Raw genomic sequence first — 23,341 nt, 5'->3', positions numbered from 1 at the left:
AGAGGCATACATATCAATGAAAGCTGATGTTTACGGGCCGAAAACTCATTGTATTTTGCATCATTTCCACGTTATCTGCGATCATTTCCTTCATTAACCATACATACCTTTCCCACCAGCCATATTTCCCCTTTTAGATTGACACCCACTCTGACTGGGGATGGTGCAGAGCGGTGTGAGGGATGGTGCAAATAGCCGAGTCCAGAGAATAGTGATACAAGCTTTTGTACCCGGTAGAGAGTCAACTTAAAGTTATTCTTATGAAATCAACGCAATAATTGTATGCACTTTATATTATTTATTGAAAGGGTTAATACGAAGCAGATGTCTTTTATTTCGCTATACAGTGATCTGAGTTATGCACGACTTGCATCCATGGGCATTGACAGTATTTATGCCTGACATCACTCCACCGCCCTCTGAATTAGCACTCGCAGTGACTGGGGTGGTGCGAGAGGGTTGGTGCAAATAGACGAGCCCAAAAAGTCCCAATGTCACCGTTTGTGCCCGTGCATGGCTATGACCCGAAACTTTTGGCTGACTCTACACTTGTGTTTGTAAGTCGCGTACTCAACAATTGACATATACCGAGATCTCACGGAAAACAACAATGATGGCCGCCAGCCGTCTGTTTCTATAGGCAATATCCCGCAGCTGACGTGTGATCTTGTTATTCATTCACTGAAATTGGAACGTGTTGGATTTATCGACAGTCAGACGGTAATGCCCGTTGCTGGCGCCCGCGAAGCTGAAGACAATTCAGGAGTTGTAGTGGCAATCGAAGGTACGCATACAAACGTGGATGCGTCATCTTCTGTAACCTGACGTATACGGTGCAGTATACCAATCTGCGGATAGGAAGCTGACAGTTGTTCAGCAACGTTCACCTGTATTCAAGGTAAAAACGATGCAGTCAGTCGCCGCCGTGCATACGAAAGATAATGGACTCTCCTTAACAGGGAAAACGCAAGCAGTACATTGAAGATATGACTGCCTTTATAAAGGAGCACGCATTTGCTCAAGTTATACTTCTGACGAGCGCGGACGCAGGTCGTCGAGTCGATACCCAAATCCGAAGCACGCCGTTCCGAGTGTTTGGAACCACGGATCTAGCTGAAAAGGCTGTAAACGCAGGCATTCATAAGCTTGAACAAGTCGGCGAGGAACACGAGGGCGAAAAATACAGCGTGCCTGAAATCACCGGCGCAGGTTTAGCACGACCGCTTTACGATGCTCTGAAAGATTACAGTGTTGCGACGACGCTGTTTGTAATGTTTGCATTGGAAGGAGGCAAGTATACACGGTTAGCACACTGTCGTAGATAGAACGCTAACCCTCAGCTGAATCATCTAGATAATGCATCGGATGCTATTGAATACGCAAACATACTGAATACTGTCACTCGAATCAACACTACAGAAAGTAAGTCGCGATACTCTGAATCCTGTAGGTAGAGTACAACTTACTCATAAATGACTTAGGTTCATGGACACCACCAAAAGCTTGGGAACTCTTGTTTGGTACACCTGTCAATCGCGAGCTGTATCAATAAATTTGGATTTGGATGTGCTGAAAGCAGCGGTGGCTTGTTTTTTCATAGCAAAGATGTTGCAGGAGAAAAAGAAAAGTGTGTATATAGAGTACAAGGGGAGGTTGGATATGGAAACAAAGCAAAAGCAGAGCTGTTTCTACAAAAAAGATATATGAAAAAAGACGGAGATCATAAAATTACTGCATGCCGACATATTGCTCGTGCAAAAATCGAATATATGAGCTAAAAGTACTCCACATGGAGCCGGTGAATTCTTGAGCGTAGCTTGCAATCAATCCATCCAAGAACGGAACGAGGAATTTGCCGTAGCGTATTCCGTCTGCCGGGTTCACAAGAGTCGCAAGCGCAGAATCCTTGTAATCGTACAAGTCAGATAGTGTTACAACGCAGGGAAAAGTTTTGTAAAGCTGCTCAAATAGCGGAAACTGGCGAGGGTGTTTAGCGTCGGTTGCCATGAACATCAGGAGCGGTCGACCGGGAGCGACTTGACCGGTTGTCCAGTCGATCGCATCGGTGTCTGGTGTCTCGAGCGGTGCAAGACACAGGTCCGTGTTTACCTCGTTTTTTTCTAATATGAATGAAGGAGGAGGCGACACGAGGGGCGTGTATTTTTGTAGATCCGACCAGAGCTTGCCCATAACCTGAGAAGAAAAACGCTCGAATATGCTGTCACCCACACGTGCATGGAAAGACACGTACGAGCGAGGTCCGCCTAGCCGAGTAATGATATCTGTTGCCTCGGCAAACAGCTCAGGCAACGCTTGCGGTTTAAACACAAACTGTTTGAATAAGAAGTTGTACAATTCAATGCTCTCTGGTGTCGAGTGCATGACACGACCGGAGCCAAACAGCGAGCCAAAGCTTAATAACCGCTCAGGTCGCTCGGCAAGATCGTATAGGAATATTTCGCGCTTATATTTGCCGAGCGATTCACCAGACTGGTCGGAAATACGGTAATCGTACAAGAGCTCGTCGCGGATATGATACACATCCTGAGGGTCTATACCGTACGTCCGCTGCAGATATGTCTTGTCATAGTCGTCTCGGTATCGGATGCGTACACGTTGCTTGAGAGCCGTCAAGTCGAACAGACGATCCCAGCGCAGAGAAGTGTAGTTGAACGAGGACCGGCATTTTGGCGGGATAATAGACGCAGCTTGCTCCTTCTTCCCAGGATCGTAGTATATATCCAGGTAGTCCTGGCAGTATTCGAGGTTCGCTTTCGTCAACCGTCGGTGGTACGAATCGAGTGACTCGTACTTGCGCCAGTGGATGGCCTCTCCGAGCATCACTGGAGGCATAAGCAAGGTGCGGTTCAAGCGGTGTGCTAGCAAAAGCGCATTGATGACTGAAATGCGTTGATTGTGGAAGCCCGAGTGGGGAAGATACGTAAGATACTTTTCAGAAGGGTCGGTGCCGTCTCCTGGCGGGAGAAACTCGTCGTCGGATGCCATGGTGTAAACACTGTCTTGCTTTTTCTCGGCATGCTTGTTGTTGCTGTTATTATTATTATTGTCATTATTAAAGTTGCTCTTGTGAAGCACAGATTGTCGCTGTTGTTGTTGTTGTTGTTGTTGTTGTTGTTGTTGTTGTTGTTGTTGTTGCTGCTGCTGCTGCTTTTCTGCTGGGGTATCATCGTTGACAGGTTCAGCTTGTGGCATTCTAATACGGCGAATAGACTCTAGCACATAATCGCGGGGCACAGTGACATCGAACTGGTCTGACTCTGCTTTAATTTGATGGAGATTAGGATGGTAGCGGTCGAGATGTTTTTGGGGTATTTGGTGGTGCTTGATGTTGTTGATGATGGGTTGTGTATCTAAGGCGGATGGGAAGGATGTTTGGGATGATGACTGCAGGTATAGTAATAAAAGGCAGGATAATGTCAATGTGAATGCAACAATCTTTTTCAACAATCGATTGCGTTTCATCGACCGTGAATGAAGGAATGTCATGATCGAGTATATAAAAAGGAGAGGAATGAGAGGAAGAGAGAGAAAAGAAAAAGGATCAAGAAGAAGGCGGGAACGAGGGCAGTTGATAAAAGATCCTCTCTCCAAATCGAAAAGGTCAAGGTTTCCATCCAATTTGTAAGTTACTTGTGTAACATGATTGCACTTATTTCACAATCCGGAGGAGGGATCGCCGGCCAATTGTGCTGACAAAAGTGAAGCATACTAATCCTTATGCATACATGTAATTAAATTTTATAACATTCCTTTTGATTTTATCTTTCTTTCCAGATTTTCCATCATCTCGCTTTCTACATAGCGCCAACTCAAAGAAGGATAGAGTGGTGTAGCTGCAGCTATCCAATCACGTTCAAGATGGGTTTACCAGGGAATTTACAAGTCGATCTTGTGCGACGATTGCTAAAGGATTCTGCCATCTTGGGACGCGTCAGGACTTCTTTGTGGAATATGAGCACTCTCCAAGTATGGAAAAATGTGAGCGTTTAATTGCCTCTTGTAGAGAATATGTGCTGGAAGGTTGACATGCTACCGAAAGTAAGGAAAAGCATTGCTCCAAAAAGGGTCACTGGGAACATGGTCAATTTTTAAAACTTCATAGATTTTAATATTCCCCCCAAATCACGCTATATGTATTTTACCTGTTTGCACCGATATAGCAGACGCAAGTATCCTCCCGCCTAAAACCGCCATTCCTGTGCATACTGCGTGTCCTATGATGATCCCTGTGGCGACCCACTTGATATCCTGCCATTTAACCGAACCTATTGGTTAGTTATAGTAGTCCCAACACTCCATAAGATGTATCTTGTATTATACGCTGTATTGTGATCGTTACATTCGAAGCCGCCAGTGCAATCGTTGAAATTTGGGACTTGTCGCCCCATTCTCCAAGAAAAGTAAGAGCAAAGGTCTGCAAAAAGATTTGCAGATCATTTTCTTGTGTTACAGTGCATGCCTGCTGCTGCTGCACGTCTTCCGCTGCTGCTGCCGTCGCTGACACCCGCTGCTTTTCCTCGTCTGTGCAGCCTGATGACATGTCTTGCTGCTTTCGTTCTCGATATTGCCGCCAGCATTCCCACAACATTCGTAGCCCAGATGTAAAGAATAAGATCGCTGCAAAAAGGTCTGTGTAGTTTCGAGGAACGAGGTTACCCAACCAACATGACAATATTGCCATTAATGCAAGTGATGAAAATGCTCCGGTAAACACAACTGCTCGACTATGCTTCATTGACAGGATCGCGGCAAGCAAAAACGTCTTATCACCGATACCGGATAGTGCTATCGTTAAAAGTGATACCAGCACGGATTCTGCTTCATCCGGTTGTCCAGGATCATCATCAACGGCTAGTACAGGTTTCTCGCTCACGACCATCTCCTCTTCCCGCTGCGTCTCGTTCGCTGCGTCGATAGCCGACGCCACGCTTGCAAACAACAACACTGCTGCAAAGAGGTAAAACCGTAGCTGGCAGTCGCACCGCATGGCGAAATAAAACACAAAACAAATAAAAAAGAAAAAAAAAGAGAAGAGAACCTTTACATATCAATGATACATTTCGTATTTTATTGAGAAAGTCTACTATATCCCGTTTACCCCCTCCCCTTCATACCGACACACAGGGGAGGAGTCATTAGGAACCGAAGGACAAAATCTAAAGCCAAGCAAGTCCATCTTCAGTTTTACGGTCGTCTTGATATTGCAACTTTCTTACCTCGTCGACCACTCCCGCCGCGACAGTTTCGCCGCCTTTTCGAAGAAGGATCCGGCCCAACTGTTTGTTTTCCTTGAAAGTTTCCAATGGAATCATTCTTTGTGTAAGCTGAATTTTGACTTTGGCAGTTGCACCTTTTGACAGATGCCTTTTATCCGCGCGTTTAGTAGTGGCACGAGCTAGCTTTCTCTTGTAAAACATTACCTTGGGTTCTTTTTGATAATCTGGCCCGTGGATTTGTCCAATGTACATATCAGCTTTGCAATGGACGCCGGCTCATCGAGATTTTTGCTGTGCAGTATGACAGGATATCCGGATGTGATTGGTATTTTCAAATCAAACACTATAATCTGTGCCGTGAAACTCGTCGTTACAGGAACAGGGTGTTGCGGGCTGCATAGGACGCATCCAGAGCTAAATAAAAATATGCATAGCAGATCAGAGAACGTGACATGTCATTGACAGTCAAAAGTTTATGAACGAACCTGAGGTTCAGTATATCAAGTCCAGCCAGCGTCATTAGAACAGAGTCGCCAGCAGCACCCCAGGAAGCTGATTCATCGTTAACTTGCATTGCTGGAATGCGGAATCCATGTTGGTTATTATTATATTTCTTTCTTCCATCCATTGGTGTGAGTTTTTACCTTTGACGACACCAATCTCTGCACCTGGCGTGACTAAAACTTGCTCGCCGACTTGGACGTGGCCACAATCGATGGAGCCTGCGACGGATACACCACCGCTGCTGCCGATACCGCCCTTGAAGAAATCCGTGACGCTCATTCTGAACGGTTTGTCTAGCATGCGCGTGGGAGCATCGAGTGTATCTATTTTAGGCCAGATGGATGTAAGATTTTTTCCCTTGAAAGGCCATTTTTTCCCTTTCTGTCTACTTGCCTAGTAAATCGATCAGGGCTGGACCTTCATACCACGCCGCCTGATCTGACTTTTTGACGAGATTTTCACCACTGAGACCAGATACAGGTACATAGAATAGATTCGATTTGCGGAATCCAGCCTGTGTCAAGAAAGTGCCCAGCTTCTGTACAATTTCTTCAAACCGGGCTTGGCTCCAATCCATCGTTTCAAGCTTGTTGACGGCAATGATCATCTGCTGGACACCCAAACTTCGAGCCAAAAGCGCATGCTCCTTGGTTTGTCCATTCGCATCAAACCCAGACTCGAATCCTCCGGTGCTAGCATCAACGACCAAGATAGCCACATCTGCCTATAGTACGATTATCAGCCAAAAGCTCGCATTGTCGGAAAATCAGACATCACCTGTGCAGTGCCTGAAATCATGTTGGGAATAAAATCTCTGTGACCAGGTGCATCCAGCAATGTGAACTTTCTGTGAGCAGTTTCAAAGTTATTCATGGCAATATCCATCGTGATTCCTCTACGGACAATATTAAATCAACGAATGAAAGTTATTCACATGTTTCCTGCACGATATTTTACCTATCACGCTCTTCGCCAGTTTCATCGAGAACCCACGCAAACGCGAACGAGCCTTTGCCTAGCTTTTGCGAATCGCGCTCATATTTCTTCATGGTACGCTCGTTGACTTGTCCCAGCGCATACAGCAAATGTCCCATCAGGGTGGACTTGCCCGCATCCACATGTCCTACAATTCAACGTTAAATGGAACACAAGTGATCGTTTGCAAATCAAACCTACCAATGATGACGAGGTTAAGCTTGGGCTTATTGCTTGTACGTTTAGCATGTTCTTCCAAGACATTGATACGCTTAGATACAGGTATTTTCGATAACGGAGAGCCTGACCTAGGAGTCTCAGCAGGCGTACTTGAAGGGGTATTTTTGTTTGACAGGCCCAGAGCTTGTATATCCTGTGATAATTGATCGGCTGCTGCTGCTGTCTGACCAGAACTTTTGGTCTTTGCTGTTGCCGGTTTGGACGTCTTTGCTACAATGCTAGCTTGCTTTGTTGATGTCGTTGCATTCGCAGCTGTTACCAATATATATGTAAATTTGTACTAGTAAGTAAACATGAATTTTTCTAGTTTTCCATTAGATTTGGACATGCATCAAGATTCCCCCCTCGCACAATTAGAATAGACGGAATTAAATATATATATAGGTATGTAGGCAATGGTCATATTAGATATTAGGCCTTGGTATGAGAATGGGCGCCTCCACTTCTGTTGCTTTGTGCCGCCAGTACGATATCATCTGGGCTGGGGACATCAAATGCGAAAACCTTTACGTTTTTTGCAGCTGTCTGGATAGATTCGAAAAATGCGTTGTCAACAGAGTGGGCTAATGATTCTGAAAATACTTTTGAAGCCGCTGGTAACGCTGCAGAATCGTCGGAATCCATGGCTCTAAATAAGAACTGGGCGGCTGACGAGGGAGGTGCACAGAGCGGATCCTTTTTGTTCTTTGTAGCTGACAATGAGAGGGTATTGGATGTATCTTTTCCGTTTTGATTAGGAGAAACCGAGTCTCTGGCGAGCTCCCGCACAGGCTCGGGCTTAGTTTCCTTGTGTTCCAAAGATTCTGACGGCTCTGAAGCAGATGCATCTCCATTGTCTTTTATCTTATCTGACATTGCCGAAGCCGATGACCGACTTGCTAGTTGCACAAGGCTAACGGGACCTTTAGCCGGCGGGGATTTTTGCGCTAACGCTGTCAAAGAGCTTGCACCAGGTTTAGCCGTTGTCGTTTGTTTTCGTGAAGCAAGATCTTTCAGAGAATTCATATTGCCGCTCGCAGTCGATTTCTTGGCGAGAGATTGAAGCGACGTTGGATTGCTGTTGTTAGATTTCAACGACGAACATGCAAGACTCTGCAGCGATGTCGATCCTTTGCCAGATTTCAATGCAGAGTTAGCAAGACCTTGCAGTGAAGTCGGTTGCGCGGGTTTCGATGCAATGCCAGCTGATAGAGGTTTACTGCTGGTTTGTTTTGACTGCGATGCAAGCTGAGACAGCGATGGAGTTGTTTGAGTCGGTTTAGAAGCAAGCTGTTTCAAGGAACGCGGTTTTGATGGAGTTTGAGCCGATGCTAAAGATTTCTGCTGTACATGTTTCGATGCGAGTTGTGCCAAAGAAGGAGGAGGAGTCTTCGCTGCTGTGGTATCCAAGGCTGCGTATTTCCTCTCGCTGTACATGACCGACGGTGGTCGTCTGTAATGCGCTTTTCGATCTATAGAAATGACTACGTACATTTGAATGATCGTCGCACAGAAGCCTGGATTTCCCCTCCTCACGTGAAAGAATACCTGTACTCAGTCAGCCATTGCAGAGAATTTCGGACCAATGCTCAACAACGGGGAACGAGATGCATGTCCATGAAGAAAAGAAAAAAAAAGGGATATCTATTACCTTTGGCTGCTTTCGCTGCAGTTTTCTTCTTTTGCTTCTCTTCCTCCGCTTTTAACTTGGACGCCTTTTCTGTAGCCGGATCACAATATAAATATATACTTTCTGATTTATGCACTTAGGTGACTGTTTTAACTTACCAAGAACCCAATTCACCGTCTCTTCCCTGTCGAAATAATAATACCACAATGCTTCCTTGATTTCGATATTTGGGACCGGGCAATCATCTCCAACTACACTTTTAACGTATGCCAATCCATCCTCAAGTGCATCCAGATCTTCGTTGGACAATTCGTTTTCATCGACTATACGGTCACCAATATTTGAGTTCGTCTCGATAATATATAACAACCATGTATGTAACTCTCACATTCATTCTCGTCGTAATCGTCAGAGTAGGCGTCTTCTTCCAAGACCTCTGTAACCCGATCGCGTTAGATCACCAGCACTTTTGAAAACTAAAGAGAAGTGTCGCATGTACCGTCAATGTCGAGATTGCGAACAGCTCTGTGTCGAGACATTTCCAGCTATTATGCGGTTGCCGCAGCTAAAGTGTAGAAAAAAAAGAAAGCAGCGAAATTTGGTTCGTGAATGCCGAGTGTAAGTCATCGTCTGCTCGCAGAATCTCCGCTGTCAGTCAGCTGCTGTAGTTGTTATGGATCGACGCGATGCTGCTCATTCAATGTAGTCTGTTTTCCACTCAAAGCGTTGTTTGCTTTCATCACTCTGCTCCTGTCTACTTGCTCCTGGTTGTCGGCAAGCTATGGATATAGTGCATATACAAAGTCGAGTTCTTTACAAAGGTTGGTGTCTGTACTGCCTGCCACACTGCAAAAGTGAACATTACATACTTTTCTAATCCTGTCACGTCCTTCGAAAAGCAGAATGCGTATCGACCTTTTCGTATCCAGTCAGTATAAAATGGAAACCGCTGAATGAAATCCACATTCTTTTTTCCATTGCTGCATGATCCACCGATAACGAAGGACCATCAGTAATGAGGCTAGCCTGAAAGAACTTTGATGCAGTCATGTCAGGCATTATAACATTTTTCTTTCTTTTTCTTTTTTTCTTATGCATTCAGAGATTGTCAACATCGTTTACATCAGACCCAGGCTTACCTATCTGAAGTACATATCTTCTTCATACTCCAGGCATACCGTTATTAAAAGCCGGCTTTTTCTCCAACTTTACAGTTCAATGGTGTTAACTTGGATGCATAAGCTTGCTGCGTATTTTTCTATAGAGAAGACTCTGAAAAGGTTGTATGTTTTAGTGATAAGCTCCCTGCCAGGTCGAGGTACGAAACTTCGCAGACAACCTCAGACGTAATGAGCTGTACATCACTGAAACCATATTACGTGAGAGCATACGATTATGCTTGCATAGACAAAATATATAAAAAGATGAAGCATTTGTGTTCGTTGTCCTTTGGCTCTGTTTCGTTTATCGTTGCATCCCGTAAGCTTTGTGTATGTCTGCTTATTGGGACTCCTGGAAATCACTCTACTTGTTATAGCCATACCTAGCAGCCTCTGTCTTGACACCTGGTGCATTTGTTTATCAAATTTTTGCTTAACATCACTCTTGCTTGTCGTTGACGGTGAGTTGCTTTAAGATCAAGCGCCTTATATCGACTATACATTTCTAATCAGTTGGTTTCTTATAGCCCAGGAAGTGTCATTTCATGCAAATGGGATAGCCCTTCCACCACAGGCCGCCTTCGGGCGGAAGTCCTGATTTTCTGAGGCACCGCCACCACCAGCCAAACGGTGAGTCTTCCTATTGTCTTTGTATATGACAAAGATACTTATTATACCAGTATATCTTAGGTGCATGAGAGGTCCTCGGTGAATTTCGGGAATGCTTTTTGCGTACGCAATATGTATGATTATTCAGTTGGGTACAAACAGTGTACTAAAAGTCTCTCGTTCCTCGATATCCTTCCTTCTTTGTCTCTTTCCTATGCATCTTATTTGCCTCCTGATTGTATTGCTATCTTTGTAATTTAATTTGTCAATACTTTTATATTATAAAGATTCAAGCGTACACCTAAAGAACTATCAGATGGTGCTAGTAATTACTCGTTGGGATACAAAGCCGAGGAGGTCTACGGTTCTGGTGCTTCTTTGACTAGTATAGTTACGTCAATAAACAAAAGTTACACTTTTTGTATGCACTTTTCGTTACTCACCTTTTTCTTATTTTCCACGACTGTGGTTGATGAGGACGTTGTGAATGCTTCAGATTTGGTCGAAGCAAGCGAGTTTGTGCTGTCTGACAACCGAGTTGTTACCGTTGTACTTCGCTTTGTTCGCTGTGGCGTGCCAATTGTTCCCAGACGGCCAACCATCCTTCCGATAAACCGGCTGGATGACCGTGCGAGCCCCATTGTTGCAGTGCTAAGCGATCGAGGCAGACCTCCAGCTTCGCTGAGAGTCGATGTAGACCTCTGCACACCTTCTGGTTTGGCGGAACCCTTGGATGACAGCCGTGCTGTTTGCGAGGATGTGGATGATGACAGCGGTGCTGGTGGTGGCGGTGCAGAAGGAGGAACACGTGGAGGGAGCTGCTGCTTCTGCTGATGGTGCAAAGGTAAAGAGCAAATAGGACGTGTGTGGTGTGCATGCACTTCGGCTACGCGGAGTCGTCCGGGCATGGATGATTTGCGACGCACAGCTGTCATCAAGGAATTACCAAGACCTTTCCCATGGCCGTTGGATGGCTGCCTGGGAGACGCAAATCCGATACCAGGAGGGTCTTCGAGAGCAGACGAGATGTGTGTGAATGCAAGCATAGAGGTTGACTTGCCCATTCGGCTCTTCCTTTTCATCGCCTCGTACTCGTTGCGAGCTTGCGCCCGAGCAGTCAGGATGGGAGTGAAGCAGACCTCTTCAAACTTGCTATCAATGTGCGCGCATCGAGTGTTGTAAGGCTGGTATCTGCGCTGCTGCTTGAACTCTGTTACAATTTCACGCAGGTCGCTGAAGCTGCCAATGGATCGCATGCCCGGCGATGGAATTTGGTTGCTGTTGCCGCTTGCTGCGGAGGATGGGGCCGTCTGCTGGTATGTAGGAGAGTCCAGGGCATCGGATCGATCGTATGAGTTTGTGGTCCTAGGTGTTCCGTGACTCTCGTTGCGAGATAAAATACTGTAAAAGCTGGCGTAGGATGCAGAATCTGGAGCATTGTCCGGCATCTCGAGAGAGCTGAGGAATATTTCTTCGAGTACATCCTGAGTCTTGACGCGCTTTTCGTACTCTTCTGTGGACTGCGAGATGCATTTGCGGAAAGCGTCGGTCCACAATCTCTTTTCCTGATCGCACATTGCAATAAATTCGACGCGATGTTTGTCGTTATACAGCATCCATGAATTTGCGTTGCCTGCTTCCGCTGTTAGCTTACGTTTTGAATATGTTGTAAGGTCACTTGCCTGTCTCGTCAGCGCAATTATCGTTTAATGCGAATATGCGTAGCGGGAACCAATGCCGAGCTTCGTATTTATCATGCTTCTTGATTCTTGCAAGAATAACATACGAGTTAAACAATGCGCACCCAAGCCTTTTTGCTTTCGAACCGTCGTTGCCAATCTTGACATCAAGTGTTCCAATCAGCCTACTGCAGCCTAATAGTCCATAGAAACGCGTGGAGAGTGCCTTTGAATTATCATCAAAGTTAGCTGAATACCTATGTTTTCAGATGTAATCCTGCTTACCCAGTCTGCCTCTAGACGACTCAGAAAAAGATTCGTTTTCTTTTCGGTATCCATCCTCGTTTTTGTCTCATTAATCGAAGCTGATACTTTTCGCATTGAATCCAGAGCCTTGGAGAGCTGTTTGTGGATGTTGGTGCCTGGCACTGTGGATTTCTGTAATCTTTCAAGCATAAGACCATACTTGAATATACGTTGCACTGGCTACAGGAAATTTGCGTAAGCCATTCTTATTCCTTCCCTTTTTTGAGAAGCTTAAGCGTAAAGATTTGTATACTCACCATGATGAGATAATCTTCAAGCTTGAGACGGTTTGTGCAGCCTCTGTTGGCGCGTATTAATGTGTGCAGTCGCTCCATAAAGGCAACGACGGCTTCACCGCTCTGGAGACACTGCTTGTGTGCTTCGACTGCCTTGTCTTGATTGACACAATACTCAATGTATACTTGGAATTTGGGAGCCTGGATATATAACAGATATCAGCGCGATATTGTACGGATTGCTGATCAGCTCGATCTCACCCAATCCAAAAATAATTGAGCAATTTTTTCAAGGAAATAAAACTCGCGATTTTGAACGGATCCGTTGTCGTCGTCATGTATCAAGAGTGACATGAGCATAACGTCCTGAAAATCCATCTGAAAGTTATAAAGATCAAAAGCATTTCGAATCATGAGATTCTTGTGCTCTTGGGATATAAGGTGTGAGTCCCGGATAGCTTTGAGAAACCCCTACAAGATGCGTTTCTTAGTATGATAGCCAAAAACGTTGCATGGCAAAACGCTCTTAACTCACGTGAACTAGGGTATACAAATCTTCGCAGTAACTTTCTTCAGTCATGATTAACTCTCGTAGAGCACTGTTTGTGGTATGTACACGGCAATTGGAGATCATTACAGATGGTGAGGATGTATCTTGCTTTTTTCCTAGCATCAATGTGCGCTCTTCTTCGTCGCTGCTGCTGCTGCTGCTGTTGCTTGAGCGCATAGGATGATTCTTTTGCTGTCTGGGGATATCCACTGATAGACCATCCTGGTTCTTATCCTCCCTAGGACGTGGTTGCTCTGTGAACCTCTTAACATTGGGATCGGTAGGCAATTGGAGAACATGCTGCATAGACCTTTGCTGTTGTTTTCTTTCAAGCTGCAGCCGTCCCATCATTATTTCGATGAGTCCTGTATCGACTCTTTGTACTACTTCCTTTCCTAGGAGCTGCGCGGCCGCATCCAAAGATGGCGGTTCTGGAGGATCAGAGTGTATTTCTCCGTCGTCGTGATCATCCTGCTTGCTCTGGTCGTTTGCGTTGGTGGGTGGGAATGTCTTGTTTTGGTGTTGCAAGCCCTTGGTAACCAACTTTGAGTCCAAGGACATGGTGGCGATCTTGGATGCCTTGGCGGCAGCTATCACCTGTTCAGATGCTGCGAATATTTCGGCTTTGCGCTGCCTTCCACGCTCCGAGCTCGCTTCGCTGGATATACTCAGAGCAGACAATGAAAGCAGAGAGGCACTGCCAAACGCACGCACGTGATGAGCAGCGGATAAAACATCGCCCTGTGTATGACTGATTGGAAGGTACGACGAAACAGCTTGACCTAGCGACGCACTGCTGCGATGATGATGAGCTCCCGCTGCAGCAGCATCCCGGGGTTCAAATATCCGTCGTCGTTGAATGGATGACGAGGATGACGAGGACGATCGCCGCTCGTCCACTACATCCTCTTCCATATTCTCCGAGATGGTTGTTGCTGTTTGGTCTTGAAGCACCGGCGAAGTATCGATTGCAATCTTTGCCATCTATAAAGCAACAGCAGCAGAGAGAAAAATAATAAGAGAAAGGGAGTTGAAAACAAAAGATGCTCGCATGCGTTTGTGGCATGTCTGTCGGAAACTTTGTAAGGCATGCTTACTAGTGAGTATGGCGGCTAAACAGTAACAAGTTTTTTACTCTTTAGCACCCCCTGTTACTTGCCCCTCCTTGAAAAAAAAACATTGCTCTTCTCGAACCTGAATTTTGCCGAAATATTACTAGAGAAAGTCAATGATGTATTACATTTTATATTTGATCCTTTTAGCATGCACGGTAAATAATTTGTAGCGCCAGCCAGGGGCCAGTTTAGCATAGTACCGGACTCTGACTGGTAGCTGACAATTATCTTTGAAATGTTCAAGAAACTATCCGTAGCATTTCCAAACTATGATGTACCTGCGATGCAATAAAACAGACAGGTAAAGAGGAAGTTTATATCTTACTCGATGCAATTCCCTATATGAATTTAGAATGGATTCCCAACTTTGCTTTTAAAAATTGCTTTCAAGTTGCGATTAGTATATACACAGAAGAAGAGGAAAAAAGAAAAAGAGTAACTGCAAGAATAACACATTGGTGGGCAATGAACCAAGTCGTTATGCACAGAGATAGCAATCACTCCACCACCCCAGGGACTATTAACTGAGATTCAAAGATTGAGTTCAGATTCAAAATACTACACGTCTGACGGGGATGGGTATTCGGCTTTAGTTGCCTTGATGGTCTAATGAAGGGCTTCCGACACTGTCCATGTTCAAGCATGGATGCTGAAATAAGAGCTTGAGACTGCGCGGCTACACCGTCGCGATGGAAAATGCATTTTGCACACATCGCAGACGGTGACACGTTAATTTCTTCGTTGCCATCCTTATCTAACGTAGCATGGCCGGTATGCCTGGATGCTGCTGGTGGACAACGAAGATACTGCAGATAAGAAGTTCGTCTATCTGTGATGCAGCGTGGGCAGACCTTGCTCGTATTGTACTCATCAACCGCAGTGACTATATGGCCCTCGGCCTTACAACATTTGATGAGTGCTGAAGCTAGTCGCGTGTCCATCGGCGAAACTGCTCCCTTTCTGTGTGATGATAAAACACCATCTTTGCCAATAGCAATCAATACGTGGTTCTCTCTCTTCTCTGCTGTCTTCCTCTGCCGCTGACGTCGGCGCTTTACTTTTTCCGCTCTGCCCGAGCTTGCTTCTGTTCTTCCGTCCAACTTACCCTCCTTTGCTTTCGCTCTTCCTGTCGCTCTAAAGCCTGCTGCTTCGCTTGTTCACTCATAACCTGTCTACGGTGTCCCTCACGATCTCGTTGCTCGGTAGGTGCATTTGAACATACTCCAGCTTTCTTCAATATCCTAGTGGCAGCCTTGTCAACAGCAGACTGTATTGAGAGAGTCATATCCCACGAACGCCGTAAAACGGGTTTGTTACAGTAGAATTAATGTAATCGGGATCCGTTCCGATCCTTTTGCCATGCCCTCACATACGCTAGATACTTGTCAATGTCTGATTGTACTACCTGCAGCCAGGTCTTGTTCAATAATATCGATGTTTGCCTTGAGTTTTTTGTCTTCTAGCCAAGACACGTTTCTGCGTGCTTGTCGGTAAAGTTCTCCGCGGCTGATAGTATGCTAAACGCCTGGTTTTGCGGGATCGTTAGGCAACTAAAACGTACCAGCAGCAAAAATTTTGCCGAGATCCACGCCAATAGTTCCACTAGACCTTTCTGACAAGTTTGCATCGCTCGTGACAGGCAAACCATCATATTCCAGAAGACGGCGACGTGTCTTACGAACTTCTGGAAGGTAGCGGGAAAGACTGTATCTCTTGAGCGTACTTTGATCGTTTCCCATCTCTTAAAGTAACTCGTATTTGGATTCCGTTTGTAGATAGCATCTCTACTGTGTAGCGCGGATGTATCTATCCAGAGATACCGGGTATTCCCTCTTTTAGCTGTGCGCCATAGGAATTCTCCTTCAAAGTAAAGCATTCCGTGTCAGAGCTTTTGCTTCTACTCCCATATCGGCAAGAACACGGAGTGGATCGCTCGTCTTCTTGAAGATATTTTCGATGCATACTAACTAACTCATCTGCCATATGCTCGCCTACGTTTTAAAGCCTTAATAAGTTTTATATTCCTAAACACAGACTCTATTAAATAAATAACCTGTGTAACATTCCTCTTTGAGCGCTAAATCCACGTTTGGAAAGCGTTTCTCCTCTGTCATTGGCCGGTGGGGCCCTCAAATTCGAAAAAATCGCTGTGGAAGCACTTTTCTGGCGGCTGTAGTGATCTGAGGAGCGGGTGGTGTGCCGATTTTTTGATGGAAGACTATAGTTAATTAATTTATACATCATCCACATGCGTTGGATGGAAGAGTGTATAACACGAAATGGGCTACAAAATTAATGTTCACTTTTGGAGTTTGGGCAGACAGAACAGACACCAATCCGAAGAAACTGAAAATTTTTGGGTATTCAGCATCTGTATTCCCGAAATTTTTGGTGTCTTTGCGCGAAGCGCATCGCGACGCCAGGAGCGCTCCAACATGTTCAGGAGATAAAGAGGTAAGCGCTACTGTTATGAACTAAACCGAAAATTGCGGGCGTATGTGCGCTGCGACGCAGGAGCGCTAACAGCAAATCAAGAACATATTCCATCGAGCAAACGTCCAATTACTATTTTGCTTTGCACCTACTACTCGAATCTGCTGAAAACATCTACGTCCCTCAAGACGAAGCGAAGCGAGTCTAGCCGCAGGCTAGTTCTCGTGTAGCTAAAGAACATCGTTTTGTACTACATACCTCCAAAACTGCTAATTCTCAAATTTGGAAGCTGTCAAAGAGCTTCCTAGAAACTAGCAACGAAAACAGATAAAGGAGCGCTTTTTTATATTACTCTTATTTCCGAGGAAACCATGTTGTCCAAAGAACACGTAGTCAAATGGAGGAAGAAGCTCACATTCAGTCTCGATCAACGTTATCTGAGCAGTTTACCTGATTGATTCAGTCAATAAACGTGAGCACCGGTCTGAATAAATTGAGCTCATCTATGTATCAACTTATGCATCCTCAGAATAAGCAGGAAATTTTGATCTTATATACCGTCCGAGTGCTGATCGAAATAGACGGGCATTCGACGGCACTGCACTGTCGAATTTTGGCTACAAAGATCGGAACAAGCATCTTACGTGACAGCTGGAGTCATCCTTCCAGAAGAGAATGCATCTCGAATGCATCTCTCTTCAGATATCTTTATATTTACTTAAAAGAACAAGAAGATACACTTCAGCGAAGAATGTCGAACAAGGTATAGAAGTTTGTAAACAAAGATAAGCATTCAACATCAAGATACGTTAAGAAACCCAACCATTTTATGTACAACCCGCCTCCAAACAGATACTTGCATTTAAGCTTCAATTCAATTGCTTATCCATGTGCCCGGCTGCTGCCAAAAACCATTGAAACGATATATTTTGGTTGAAAATACATAGATTTCCATGGACAGTACTCGAATTAGCTTACAGATTCACTAGATGGCGCGGGCGGTTACGTGTTGTTGTTGACCCCGTCAAATTTCCAGCGCATGAGGTTTTCCTTTTTTCCCTCTTCCTTCCTGTACAGCAGTCATACACTGTCAGAGCCAAACCTGGATTTCCGTGCGTAATATGGCCGTTCCTCTCTGCTCAACTTTCCAGCCGAGGGAGCATACTAACTGTAATTTGATGATACTGTTGCAGGCAGTATGGACATCGAAGACGACGATTTTCAGCCATCACCAGTTGTACACAGGACTAGAGGAGCAAAAAGAAAAAGCGGTAAGCTACAAAGTCTGCTATGAATTAACGGTAATGCTTTTAAACAGGCTCTTGACTCTTGATCACGTTCCAGCAGTTGAGAACCACGATGATGACTTTCAGATATCCTCATCCACAAGCAAACGTAAACCAAGGAAGCTACAGAGAAATAACATGACAGGTATTCTATACAGGCTTATTATTCCTTGGTATGGTGATAGTAAAGTTGCTGATTCGATGAAATGCCATAGATACTACAAAGAATGGTGACGAGTTTCTGTTGTCATCATCAGCTGCCAATCAACGTAGTGTACCAAGTAACTGCACAGTGTATGCAAATTTTGTGAATCGTATTGACATAATAATAGCCCTCGAAAACAGTGAGGAAGCCGGAAAAGATAATGCTTTGACCTGGTATTTAGGAATGATAGCTGTCTTAAAACTGGTGATAAGGAAAACCGAACAAAAAATCCAAGGCCGAAATGAAGTACGAGCTTGCGAATGCCAAACGAGCCAGAAAGCAGGAGGAAAAAGCTAAATTGCAAGAGGAGAAACAAGCAAAGAAAAAAGTCTCTGGCAAAAGGAGAGTCTGTCCGACATGCAAAGGAACTGACCACTCGAGGTCGTCGAACAAGAAATGCCCTTTTTACAAACACAAACGACGACATGCAACTGAACTTAAACGCACAAGTATTATCAAGACGACGCTACAGAATATTTGCAAAGAGGAGCGATTTGTCAATGCAGTTCAGAAACCTATTAAGCATGTTCGCAAATTTCTTTTTTCTCTCCCTTTTGGAACAGAAAAAACCAATTCCACCTATATCGCATGATTTGGTCTATGCTCTTTTTACGACCATTGCCGGCCAAGGGTGTCAAGCACCAGAATCGGTCAAGACTGCATTCAAGACTTTTAAGTCTCAAATTCCGGCCTTCGACGCAAAACGTTTCCGCAGCAAAGGTTTCATGACCTTAATCAGCCAAGCCGCACAAGAATATGAAGAAAACGTCAGAAATCATATCACCGCAAATATGGTTAAGAAAACCCAAGAGTACATCTTTGTTCGTCTCACAAACGAGAATGACGAATTCTTCATCACTGCTACGGTTTCGGAGAAGAAGGCTTTGGCAGGTCATGTTTGCGCAGTGCTGGAGATGGAACCTGGCAACGAGATCAACATACCCAAGTTCATAAAGGACAACGATAAACTGGCTGAACACTCTGAAAGGATTATAAAATTTCTTAAGAGCCAGCATCAAGTTTCCAGTGTCGGCCACCACTATTAATGCAAACCCCGAGCGATATATCCCATGGGTGTACCAAATCCTACAACGCATGGAACAAAAAATGTTCATCAAGGAAGAAAAACCGCAGGATTACGTATCAAAAGGCTTCGTACACCGACAAGTCAGTGAGGTCACTCTACATATACGTGGTCATTTGAAGGATTGATTACTCACTGTATCGTCGCTAGATCCTCAGCAAAGCAAATTTGGATCTTTCCAAAAGGCTTTTCAACAGCCTAAAACAATCAGTATACGATTCTATCCGAAAACAAGAACCGCTAAAATTATCGAGTCATTTACAAGACCTCTGCCTGAAGAAAGCATGGAAGCGCTGCAGAACCTCGTAACAACAACGCAAGATGACCTGAAAAGGGGATGCTTCAACCCACCCAAATACACTGATCCCAAAGGTGCACGCCGATTTTCGATACTACCTCTTTACACGGTACAAAAGAGACATGTTCTACTGGACAATCAAGCGTTTGCAAAGATCATGTACGAAATTGGACTCAAGAGCAACGGCTCACCGTACAAGGCAGACGATCTACACGAAGCATATTTCAATCTTTTCGATATGTCAAAGATCGGACATAGCACTCTGGAATCTCTTGACACCGACACGAGCCTTTTCTGGTATTTGGTCTTACCTCTTTCAAGTCGTCTAATAGACTAACGCTCCTCGAACGAATGGTAGGGATAAAATCAGAACCGACGGATACGATGTGCAATTTATTTTCAAGAAGCTAAAGCGACCTCCTCCTAAAGCTCTATTGGAACCAGCTGACATCAATTCCAAGTTCTTGAAAGAAGCAACTATATGGGGTGTTGACCCGGGATTAACGGATATTTTCGTTGTTGCAGATGGTTCTGCAGATGAATGTCATCGTATTCGTTCTGTCAGCGCAAAGGAATATTATGACATGTGTGGGTTCAACAAGGCCGCTGAGAGCCGGAAGAAGTTTGGCGAACATGACCCGCAAACGAAGAATCATTGATAGCATACAACAGCCAAGACAGGGTCCTTGGAAAGGTTCAAGGAATCTGCTGAATATCGAATTGCAAAACACGACGCGATATGTAAATTCTATGGCAAGGATAATCGGTATGTACAGAAAATCATAATTATATTTGTCGTTCGTCTGATATTTTGTTACCTAGATTCATAAAATTAAAAATGAAGTATTATATAAAGAAGCAGAAGGCCTTTACTGAGATGGCAAAATGTCTCACTACAGGCAGCAAGAAGTATTTGCCTGTAAAGGCGGCAAAAGCAAATGAAGAAGGCTCTACGAAAAAGAAATGGAGGCCCTTGCCGCCGGAAGACAAGACTGATGAGACAAGCATCATTATCGCTTCGGCAACGGAGCATTTGAAAGTACAATGAAAGGGAAAAGGGCGGTTCCCACCGAAGAGTTCCGAAAAGCATTGAAAAGGCAGGTGTGTACTTTGAATGTAAGTTTATGTGAAAATGGAGACGACCAAGATCTCAGCTGTGGAGACTGTTTCTAGAAAGCGAAAGTACTGCTGGTGTATGTGGATGAATATCTGACGTCCAAAATATGCCCAAAATGCAAGACGCGAACTGTGGAGAACAAGCGCGAGATCTCAGGTGTCAATGAAAAGAGCCAGATGACGATCCATGCTGTACTCAGCTGCAAAACCTGTCGTACGGTATGGAACAGAGACCACATGGCTGCCATGAATATCCGCGACGTTTTCATCCACATGCAACACAACAAGAATGAGCGGCCATTAGCATTTAGAAGATCCTCCCTGTAATCAATACTCCTATTGTAAGATTGGGGTGTGCCTTAACGCCTCAGTCATACATCTCTTGGATGAATGACTTGTTATAATAGATATATATATATATATATATATAAACCCCCCGTTAAAAGGACTTACGTGGTGAAAGGCTTTGTGCAAAATGCCTCACGTTCTTAAACAACGTAGTGGCGAATGCTCGGTCGATGGGAATAAACGTGTTGCCACTGAGTGTATGAATAGACCTTGAAAGACATCGTTGGCGAACGTTCAGGCATATAAGCAGAAATTACGGCAAGCACGTGTGCAATAGACGATCCAGTTTCTTCGTATTCTCCATGTCCTTCTTCTTCTTCATCATCATCATCTTCTTGCCGTTCTCTTCTTTTCTGTCCGGTATGCGCGACTGTATCACTGGTTGCGATTTTATCTTGGGATATTCAAAAATATCTCCCGCAGATATTTGCTTTCCAATGAATTGTTCAAATTGATGCCGGATAGAGTCTACAGACCCTTGGATCTCTTGGCGGATATGCGTTGCTGATTTGCTCAACTCCTGAGCTGCATCTCTGCATCTGCCGATATCCACCAATGTTTCGATTTGTGGCCACCATTTCCTATTGAAATCCACCCTGTCAATGTAGAAGCTCAACGATTGCTTAGTAGTATATACCTTTGATATGCAGAGGAAGCAGCTCTTGCAAAAGTTTCTGAAGTAGATCGAAAAAACACTGCACAATAATCGACAAAAACAATTTCAATATCTTGTTCATTCAGTAACGCTTCCAAACTAGGATGCTTTTCGGATGCTCATGTCCAGTCCTGGCAGCGACTGCGTGTATTCCTTTGACTCCCATACTGCGTGCTGCGTTTGCAAAAGGGAAGTGGGTGGAGTGCAATAAGAAGAAAGATTTGAAAAATACCGGTAGTGCGCGGCATAAATGTTCCCATTGCCCTACAGCAATTGCATGGGTCTGAAATTTTCAGCTGTAATCAATGGAAAGCAGGCACATGTAAATTAAACTTGCATAATGTTGTAAAGGGATCTTTGCCAATTTTTTGAGAGGTGGACACATTGGCACTGTTTCTTTCATAAAGAAACTCCTTATCTCTTGTTTACCTGACCTAATAGCCTCTGTCCTGACCATGGTGCCTTGCTTCTTTTTGCTCATTATTTAGCTTTTGCTTATAGTTCATGATATGCACTCTGAAGTCTAAGCATGTCATGACATATCTCTAGAGATTTTAGTAAAAATCAGGCCCACATGGCTTCACTCCACGCGAAAAGCAGTGTCATTTTAACAGGTAGCCTTCTCATGTGGGTCCTATCTTTATTTTCACTCCTGGCCACGGATAAAAATCAATTATCTTAGTCAGAGTATTGGACACAAGGCTCAAAGCTGCATAATAGAGCAGCAATACAAATGCTGAGATATTATCATAACAGAAGAAAGGCCGAGGAGGAGTTGAGACTAGTAGAGGCATAATATGCTTACGACCATTTCATTTATCTAGAGAAGCTTTGAATATATTTGCATTCATTGTAGAAGTAGCAAATGCAATTGAAGGAGTTTGCTGTGAGACGCTGCTAGCATCGCGAAGAAGCGATAGAAAAAGTTGATTGAGGCGAAGGATATCGAGTGCTACTTCACAATCTATTAACAGATGCCAATATGCTCTTTTCATTGCAAAGTTGAATGTCTCATGATATTATATGTATGCAGATGTTTAGGGTTCTGATATAGTATGTATGTTGAAAAATGCCTCTCATTCTACACGAAGATGACAAAAGTGGTCCGCTACAAAGAATGAGCAAGGCTTAATATAGCCAAGGGCAACGTTGCAAAGCTGGAGAACTCCATCAGAAAGCACTTCCAAATATTGGCGCTCCATGGGATGAATCAAGCCCTGGACATTTGCTAGCAGCTTTGCGTAGAAAGGTGAAAATTCAGGAGGATCTCAAGAGACAACTGAAGTCTGTTCAAGTTGGCCGTCAAATGATGATGGAATCTCTAAGAGCCCGAAATTAGAAGTTGGGTACGTCTGGCCAATGCATGGCCAAAAGCAGAGTTTGTAAAGATCGTAATTTATTTACATTGCAGAATATGGGAGCGATTGAGTACCAAGCTAATTGGTCTTGTCCATAAGTCTTCAGAAAGAGCAAACCAACTTCTGAAGCAGTACAGCAAGCAGCGAGAAGAAGTGTTGCAATATGAAATAGGATGCAAATTGAGAGCTGAAGAGGAGCTAGATTTATAAAGGTAAGCATGTAGTCATTTTCTTCATATTTCTTTTGTAGGAGGAACAGAAACAGCCTCGGGAATTTGCTGTGTCCCGTTGCAGACAATTTGAAAAAGCAATTGAAAGGGAGCAACGAGATGAAGGAT

General features: G+C 44.3%; 11 protein-coding genes across 11 annotated transcripts; 3 read left to right on the top strand and 8 right to left on the bottom strand.

Moving 5' to 3' along the window:
• Positions 1–491: 491 nt before the first annotated feature.
• Positions 492–1,552, top strand: VTP01DRAFT_4419 (uncharacterized protein; the record flags this gene model as incomplete). Its single annotated transcript, XM_069383099.1, has 6 exons — positions 492–557; positions 625–784; positions 840–898; positions 960–1,290; positions 1,354–1,422; positions 1,482–1,552. 6 exons carry the CDS (start codon positions 492–494, stop codon positions 1,550–1,552), a joined length of 756 nt encoding a protein of 251 aa, XP_069243834.1.
• A 176-nt stretch (positions 1,553–1,728) lies between these two features.
• VTP01DRAFT_4418 (uncharacterized protein) lies at positions 1,729–3,507 on the bottom strand (the record flags this gene model as incomplete). Its single annotated transcript, XM_069383098.1, has 1 exon — positions 1,729–3,507. The coding sequence occupies one exon, from the start codon at positions 3,505–3,507 to the stop codon at positions 1,729–1,731; it is 1,779 nt and encodes a 592-aa protein (XP_069243833.1).
• Positions 3,508–4,007: 500 nt separating this feature from the next.
• VTP01DRAFT_4417 (uncharacterized protein) lies at positions 4,008–5,008 on the bottom strand (the record flags this gene model as incomplete). The annotated part of the gene is made up of 3 exons (XM_069383097.1): positions 4,008–4,090; positions 4,164–4,269; positions 4,361–5,008. The coding sequence occupies 3 exons, from the start codon at positions 5,006–5,008 to the stop codon at positions 4,008–4,010; spliced, it is 837 nt and encodes a 278-aa protein (XP_069243832.1).
• Positions 5,009–5,156: 148 nt separating this feature from the next.
• On the bottom strand, positions 5,157–9,104 carry VTP01DRAFT_4416 (uncharacterized protein; the record flags this gene model as incomplete). The annotated part of the gene is made up of 13 exons (XM_069383096.1): positions 5,157–5,177; positions 5,238–5,385; positions 5,442–5,651; positions 5,723–5,813; positions 5,882–6,064; positions 6,135–6,465; positions 6,519–6,636; positions 6,699–6,864; positions 6,918–7,208; positions 8,587–8,655; positions 8,724–8,888; positions 8,954–9,001; positions 9,065–9,104. The coding sequence occupies 13 exons, from the start codon at positions 9,102–9,104 to the stop codon at positions 5,157–5,159; spliced, it is 1,881 nt and encodes a 626-aa protein (XP_069243831.1).
• Positions 9,105–10,656: 1,552 nt separating this feature from the next.
• VTP01DRAFT_4415 (uncharacterized protein) lies at positions 10,657–11,950 on the bottom strand (the record flags this gene model as incomplete). The annotated part of the gene is made up of 2 exons (XM_069383095.1): positions 10,657–10,716; positions 10,778–11,950. The coding sequence occupies 2 exons, from the start codon at positions 11,948–11,950 to the stop codon at positions 10,657–10,659; spliced, it is 1,233 nt and encodes a 410-aa protein (XP_069243830.1).
• Positions 11,951–12,008: 58 nt separating this feature from the next.
• VTP01DRAFT_4414 (uncharacterized protein) lies at positions 12,009–14,089 on the bottom strand (the record flags this gene model as incomplete). Its single annotated transcript, XM_069383094.1, has 5 exons — positions 12,009–12,239; positions 12,299–12,499; positions 12,577–12,756; positions 12,817–13,026; positions 13,091–14,089. The coding sequence occupies 5 exons, from the start codon at positions 14,087–14,089 to the stop codon at positions 12,009–12,011; spliced, it is 1,821 nt and encodes a 606-aa protein (XP_069243829.1).
• A 628-nt stretch (positions 14,090–14,717) lies between these two features.
• Positions 14,718–15,505, bottom strand: VTP01DRAFT_4413 (uncharacterized protein; the record flags this gene model as incomplete). Its single annotated transcript, XM_069383093.1, has 2 exons — positions 14,718–15,119; positions 15,326–15,505. The coding sequence occupies 2 exons, from the start codon at positions 15,503–15,505 to the stop codon at positions 14,718–14,720; spliced, it is 582 nt and encodes a 193-aa protein (XP_069243828.1).
• A 100-nt stretch (positions 15,506–15,605) lies between these two features.
• On the bottom strand, positions 15,606–15,959 carry VTP01DRAFT_4412 (uncharacterized protein; the record flags this gene model as incomplete). Its single annotated transcript, XM_069383092.1, has 2 exons — positions 15,606–15,679; positions 15,782–15,959. The coding sequence occupies 2 exons, from the start codon at positions 15,957–15,959 to the stop codon at positions 15,606–15,608; spliced, it is 252 nt and encodes an 83-aa protein (XP_069243827.1).
• Positions 15,960–18,569: 2,610 nt separating this feature from the next.
• VTP01DRAFT_4411 (uncharacterized protein) lies at positions 18,570–19,190 on the top strand (the record flags this gene model as incomplete). The annotated part of the gene is made up of 1 exon (XM_069383091.1): positions 18,570–19,190. One exon carries the CDS (start codon positions 18,570–18,572, stop codon positions 19,188–19,190), a length of 621 nt encoding a protein of 206 aa, XP_069243826.1.
• A 322-nt stretch (positions 19,191–19,512) lies between these two features.
• On the top strand, positions 19,513–20,185 carry VTP01DRAFT_4410 (uncharacterized protein; the record flags this gene model as incomplete). Its single annotated transcript, XM_069383090.1, has 2 exons — positions 19,513–19,823; positions 19,885–20,185. The coding sequence occupies 2 exons, from the start codon at positions 19,513–19,515 to the stop codon at positions 20,183–20,185; spliced, it is 612 nt and encodes a 203-aa protein (XP_069243825.1).
• A 510-nt stretch (positions 20,186–20,695) lies between these two features.
• Positions 20,696–22,126, bottom strand: VTP01DRAFT_4409 (uncharacterized protein; the record flags this gene model as incomplete). Its single annotated transcript, XM_069383088.1, has 5 exons — positions 20,696–20,883; positions 21,096–21,181; positions 21,248–21,571; positions 21,628–21,685; positions 22,075–22,126. The coding sequence occupies 5 exons, from the start codon at positions 22,124–22,126 to the stop codon at positions 20,696–20,698; spliced, it is 708 nt and encodes a 235-aa protein (XP_069243824.1).
• Positions 22,127–23,341: the final 1,215 nt, after the last annotated feature.

This window comes from Rhizomucor pusillus (assembly GCF_041956525.1).
Source record: "Rhizomucor pusillus strain CBS 183.67 unplaced genomic scaffold VTP01scaffold_2, whole genome shotgun sequence".
NCBI classification, from domain to species: Eukaryota; Fungi; Mucoromycota; class Mucoromycetes; order Mucorales; family Lichtheimiaceae; genus Rhizomucor; species Rhizomucor pusillus.
This window is presented reverse-complemented; position numbering and strand designations above follow the sequence as displayed.